The 6,205-nt window shown below is 41.3% G+C and overlaps 1 protein-coding gene across 1 annotated transcript; it reads right to left on the bottom strand.

The window, feature by feature from the left end:
* Positions 1 to 760: 760 nt before the first annotated feature.
* On the bottom strand, positions 761 to 4,373 carry FGF6 (fibroblast growth factor 6). The gene is made up of 3 exons (XM_050915042.1): positions 4,034 to 4,373; positions 3,017 to 3,120; positions 761 to 937 (listed from the first exon to the last, which is right to left on the bottom strand). Exons 1-3 carry the CDS (start codon positions 4,371 to 4,373, stop codon positions 761 to 763), a joined length of 621 nt encoding a protein of 206 aa, XP_050770999.1.
* Positions 4,374 to 6,205: the final 1,832 nt, after the last annotated feature.

The following is a 6,205-nucleotide window of genomic DNA, read 5'->3' as shown; positions in this document are numbered from 1 at the left end:
ACATCTATATTTGAGATGAGTCTAAACTAAGCTCACAAAATGCCATTCAAAATCCTCAGCTCCAAATATATTTTGCATTTGGGACACATCTGTGATTTATCCTGTGGCCCTTCCTACGGGAAATTGATTGTAGGTCTTCATTTTGCCAACAAGTCCATGTGAGGAGACCCTGGAGAATCCCTTCAGAGACAGAGGGGCTCTGGGGGTAGAGAGTTTGCTTGTGTAGAAACAGTTGTGGAATTGGCACCCTAATGATCAAAACAGATTGAGGACTTACAAGACAGGACAGTGTGTAGAAGGGGAGGTGCAGGCAGATAGTCAGATGGAGTGAACTGCTTGAAGCTCTGGTGAAGCAAGGTCATCTGATGATTTGGCCCATGATATGTAAACAGCTCACTATGAAATGTTGTTATCTGAGGTAATTAATATTATTTAGTAAATAATCTATGATTGATTATATGATTACCTACAGCCATTCTGTGTCTTCCAAATACTTCCTTTGCACTCCAGCTTGTATTTTTCTCTGTTCAGCACCAAAGGAGGCACACAGCCATATAAAATTTGTACAGAGTAGAAGAGAAGCAGCATCATATTACGTATGCTATGTGATGAATCTAGTACAAATATTCTTATCCAAATATACACATACATATATAGATTTTTTTTCAATGAACAGTATAAATACTTTACCTGGGAGATTATTCCCATGTGCAAAATGAAACAGTTTTTCCTGGGTTTTAATCTTCTGCTTTGCTCGTGTTCATATTCTCGGTAAAAAGTGGGTCACTGTCATAGCAGGAGAAACCTTGTTTCCTCTCTTCACTCTCCCATGTTTGCTGAGTGCTATGTAAGCCCCACGGTAAGCATTTGATTCATATGCATTGTAGTTATTGGGCAGCAATATTTCTTTGAATTTGCACTCATCTTGGAAAACAGCCTAAAGAATGGGGGTGGGGGTGGGGAGAACAAAGCAGGTAAAATAAATATTTCACGAAGACTCAAGTCATTTTTCTTACTAGTGCTTTTACAGAAGAACGTGTTGCAGTGTGCAACAGGTGGTGCCGCAGTGACTGCATCCAACAATAAATCTCCTTCCTCAGTGCTAATTTGGTGTCAGATGAACTCAGATGCCACCTGTCCAGATAATGGACTGTGTACTTCCTGTGACAGATCAAGTTAATTCATCATAAATCATGGATTTCTTCATTTTATTTACACGCAATAATTTCTGTCAGTGTCATGCTCTTTCGCCCAAATGACATAGCTTTATTTCACACCTGCCCTCTGCAAGAGGTCCTGTAATTTAGAAAAGAATGATATGCTGGCTGTCAAAACCTTCAGTTCTCTTACAAACAGCAATGTCTAGGGAGAACTATTTGCTTGAATAAGGCATTTGAATAAAACCTCAGATTAGCACTAAATCTTTTCTTTTGTTAAATCATTAGTGATACTATATTTAACTGCTAGTAAGATATGCAGCAGGTTCTAAGCCGGGAAAACAGTTTCATTTTTCTTCATGTCACATAAAGTAAATCCAAGGAGAGGGAGTTATCTGGGGAGGAGGTGCAAGGACAAGCAGGAGACAAACGCAGAGCACTGAGGAAATTAGAAGAGAAAGCAGAATAATTCCCTGACATCAAATGTCTGGCACATGAGACACCACCAGTGCTGTTCTATTTGGACATATTTGTAATAATACCTTTCAAAGCTTGTAAGAGTTTAACTTAGGGCATTGCATTGTGCAAAGGAAAATGCACATCTCTTACAGCTTTTAAAAACGTCTTTGAAAATAAACAAGACTGGATTGAAACTGGGGGGAAAAAATCAAAGGGAGCTCTGAAGATAGACCTTGCATTTCTTTAGAAAGACCTAGTCAAGCAAAGCAGTTGGGCTTGTGGCACTTTTTAGGTGCTTGAAATCAGACATGATTGAAAGAATATTCCTAGAGTGGAACCTTAAAATGTCCCACTGTCATTATCTGTGTGAGAAGTAATCAGTCAGATTAGTAATGGCTATGAGTCCTTCACAACATTTGGTATTTTATTAAGAAACTGAAATGCTTTGTTGAAATTACAGTTGTTTCAAAGGAAATTACTTTGTTGTTTCTTGACAAAAGAGATGAATGCAATCAGTGCCATTCATTACTTTGAGATGCACTGCTTTTGCCTATTGCCCAGAGCCAGCCTCTTTCAAATGCGCTTCCTAACAAGCGCTTTTTCTGCTGAAATGTTGAGACTGGAGATGCCTTGCTCAGGCCTCAGAGATTAAATTGCATTTAGATGGCATAGCTAGCAATTTCTAGATGAGGGTGATGGTGATGGTGTTTCAGTATGACTTGCATACCTTTGTTAATAGCTGTTATTGTTTTCTCACCCTTTGGGACTGATCTCACAAAACTGGTCATTAAAATAACCCTAGGCACACATGTTGACTTTGTAGGGTAGACTTCCTATTTATACTTCATGGTTTGGTTGTTTTTGGTAGGGGGAGGCATGTGGTCATGATTTTACTAATGGTAGCTAGTATAGATAGCTCTAATTGTACCTTTCCTACTCACACCTGTACGCACACACATACGCATGCAATCACATACGCACACACACACTCATGGACATACACACATGCTTTACCTCCTAGGAGTTTTTGCAGAGCGCACCCGTTTGCTTTACATACAATGCAATGCGAAAAGGAATCAACAGTCATACTAGAACGTGTTTGCAGTGCTGAGCCCTTAGGAGAAGCCATCTAATTAATCCGTACTATTTGCAGAAAGCATTCATTTTCCTAGAGTGCTCCCTGTACAATCTTATTGGAAAGCTTTAAAATAACAGACCTCTAACAGCCACGCTGCTTGTTGCACTAAATAACACTGATGACACCAGGCTGGGCAGGCTCCTTGTAATTGAAAGGCTATTTTCTCTGCTTGTAATCAGAGATTTCCAGGAGGAAAAAAAAAAACCCAAAACCTTTGCAGCCTTTGTTTAAGCCTTGAAAAACTATTTGCACTTGTACTCACCGTTCCATATAACTTCCCCTTGTTGTTCATTGCAATGAAGAGAGCACTTTTCACACCAAACAGGCTAACAACACCTCTCTCTACAGTGGATATTTCAAAGAGACCTAAAAAAAAAGAAGTTCAACAGAAGTGTTATCACAGAATTTAGAGCTAATCAAAGGCAATTCAGATATAATTTATTTATTTTAAAACCCTAAAGAACTTGTCATATTTGCTTTATTAAAATTATCTTCCTAATCCAGCAAAATAGAGATACACAGAGAAGAACTTGTTTTTTCCTACATGCCATAGGATTTTAAAATAATTATGCTGGAATCATAGTCACATGCTGTATAATCCTTTTGCTCTATCAAACTCTTTTGATTTGTCAAACTCTTGGGCTTTCTAATAAGTAAATTATTTTTATCTAATATGCTATAATTACACAGTGTTTGTTATTGAGCTTTAGAGAAGTATGGCTTGCATTTTGAAGTCCCCCATGATATCTTAGCTGCAAAAGATTTTAGCAACTGCTCTCTACAGGAAATTCAAATCCATAGGACTAATGCTTTTCTTTAATCTTATGATAACAGAACAGCGCCCATAAGAACAAGCAAACCAGGAACAGCAAGCCTGTTCCATGACTGAGTGTCCCAAAAGTACTAGTCGGCTAGGATTCAAAAATCATGCTTTGGCAGTCTGAGCTCAGTGACAACCTCCCGAATTCAAAAGGCAAATGAGAAGGTGAGGCGTGAGCAAATGCAGCAGAGAGACAGTTTTCAACCTAGTTTGTCTTTTCTCATCTGTGCAGTAAAGCAGAGTAAAAATAAATTGTATCTAAATTTGTCTAAGCATTTGTGACATGTTTCAGCCTGGAGGGATCTAATGCTTATTGATCCCAGAGACTTTTAAAAGGCAACAGATGTAGCACAGATTAATAATATCAAGTATTAACATTTGCATTCTATGAAGGGTAATTACTAGAGTTCACAGCAATTAAGTGACATCTATTCTATTTCATTTCTGGATGCAACTCACTGTATTGGTTTTCATTGTGAACTCCGCTTATCCTTCCGTCTGGGAGGATTTGAAGGTGAAACCCGATGCCCACGTTGCAGTAAAGCCTCCGCTGCCTCTTGATTCCTAGCAAATAGTCACTCTCCCAGTTCACATCTGACTTCTCCCCTGACATCCCAGCAATGGACCTGGACAACAGAGATTGCCATCCTCTTTCCAGCAATGTGCCATTAGTTCTGCTTACAACTGGATGTGTTGAAGCAATCCCAGCTAGAAAACTCAGGAGAACGAAAGCAGGCAACGTCCGGTGAATGCTGGCTTCGCAGGACATAGTGATGAGAAGTCTTTGTGCAGTGGCCATCCGGTTCACCTCCTGGGCACGTGGTCAGAATTAATGGCCCTAAAAATACCGCCCTTCTTGTTTTTCTCCCTTCAGCATGGTGGCAGAGGCTTATTTTTGGAAAGCAAATAGAGATTGCTGACATGAAACTAAAGCCCGATAGCAGTTGGGTTGGACGCAGAGACAGGCCAGCAGGACTCAAACTGGTGGGGACCATGTTTTGTAGATCCTGCTCTCCGGTGGACAGCCTCAGTTATATTTGATTGACCCATCTTTATAGTGCAGAGGCTGTCCCTCCCCACATCATCACTCTGACATCAACAGCTTGCCAAAGGTAAGCCTGCCACGGCTGTAACACTAACCTGCTGTCCTCCCAGGCTGGCTGAGGTTTGATGAAGGCTGTCACCCAAGACCGGAGGCAGGAGTGGGGTTTCATTGGCTGTTGAAAGCAAAAGGAGTCAAATTGGTCGGGCAGTCGGAGGCCTCACAGGCGGCTTCCTTATTTAGAGAAGAAGGTGTAAAAACAGTTATGGACCTCATCAGCGAGCAATGAAAACTGTGCAGTCACTTCCTTGGTGGCACGATCACTGGGTGTACGTCAGGGCAGCTCAATATTTGGGGAGAATTGGCTTGAAGTGGCCATTGCTCTTTTTGTACGTACCCTGCAAATCCAAGGCACCTCTTACTCTAGCAGCCCATGCGCTAACAGCTTGTCTGTACCTCTAAAAGGAGTGCTCCTGGCTGGTTAACAGAGAGGTAAGCCATGTTAAAGGGAGAGGAAACCCTGGGGCTTGCTCCTACTGTTTTTATGCAAGCACGTTTCTGCTGCTTGCAGCGGCAATTCTGCTGAGCAGGGCTTGCAGGCTGGAGCATTGATCTTGCAGTTGCACGTAGCTGGGGACATTGATATGTTCTTAAGTGTTCATGTTTTTCACTGAGGTGACTTCCAGATGATCATATTTGTTTGGGGAGGGTGTGTGCCTCTTGCAGGGGTGCAATTGTATTTGTGTTTGCAAGACAAGGGCTTAGGTAATGTGTTAAAGAAGAGGAAAAAGGGAAATGGCCACACCTCCCTACAGTTTCACTGTCTCTTTTCCTCAAGCCCAAATACTCTCTTTTTTTGTAATAATGTATGAGCATCTTAATTTTCCTCTCCTTCCATTTGCTCAGACTGTCTTACTTGTTTCCCCTCATTTTGCACTGATGCTGTTTCAGCTTCTTTGGAGCTGGACAGATTAGCCTTTTATCTTAATTAGTTTCACGGGACTTATTAACACATTAGTGGGAGGAAAATGGCTGAGATTTATGCAAATATTTTTGCCAATATGTCTGTCAGCTTTTCGCAGCACAGAACTTGTGTCGTCTATGTCATTTGAGATGCCTGCACGTTAATAAGGAGTGTACCTGGAAGTGTAATTGAACTGAGCACACTTGGCATGACATGCAGTTTCACATTAACAGGGGTGTAATCTGAAGCCTTGGATACTGCAGACACTCAAGCAGGAACACCGTGAGTGAAGGGGACGCGATGGCAGCCCTGAGGCAGGTGAGCCATTACATTCAGTGACGTATGAAATACTGATTAGTCTCTTGAGAGAGGCTCAACTATAAAAAGATTGGGAACCACTGGACTAGACCCTGGCTTGTGCCAGGCGGTGTTTCAGAGCCTCTCTGCCTTTGTTGAAGCAGCACTCGGAAATATTCTGCCTTTTGCTCACAATGAAAATCTTCAGACCCTTTTCTCTCCTGCCTTCTACTTCATCTCATGATTTTTCAGCTATGCAAAGCGAATATATAATTTTTAGCAATGAATAATACTAGTATTTTGCATCCCCTCAGTATAGCTGCAGTCT

The sequence above is a fragment of the Gymnogyps californianus genome, chromosome 1 (genome assembly GCF_018139145.2).
Source record: "Gymnogyps californianus isolate 813 chromosome 1, ASM1813914v2, whole genome shotgun sequence".
Lineage (NCBI taxonomy): Eukaryota > Metazoa > Chordata > Aves > Accipitriformes > Cathartidae > Gymnogyps > Gymnogyps californianus.
Note: the sequence above shows the minus strand (reverse complement) of the source record. Positions and strands in the feature narration are given on the sequence as shown.

Coding starts and splice junctions, on each gene's coding strand:
- FGF6 (XM_050915042.1), bottom strand. CDS start 4,373: ATGGCCACTGCACAAAGACTTCTCATCACTATGTCCTGCGAAGCCAGC. Junction 3,121..4,033: donor TCACAATGAAAACCAATACA/GTGAGTTGCATC, acceptor CTTTTTTTTTAG/GTCTCTTTGAAATATCCACT. Junction 938..3,016: donor AGGGGAAGTTATATGGAACG/GTGAGTACAAGT, acceptor CCCATTCTTTAG/GCTGTTTTCCAAGATGAGTG.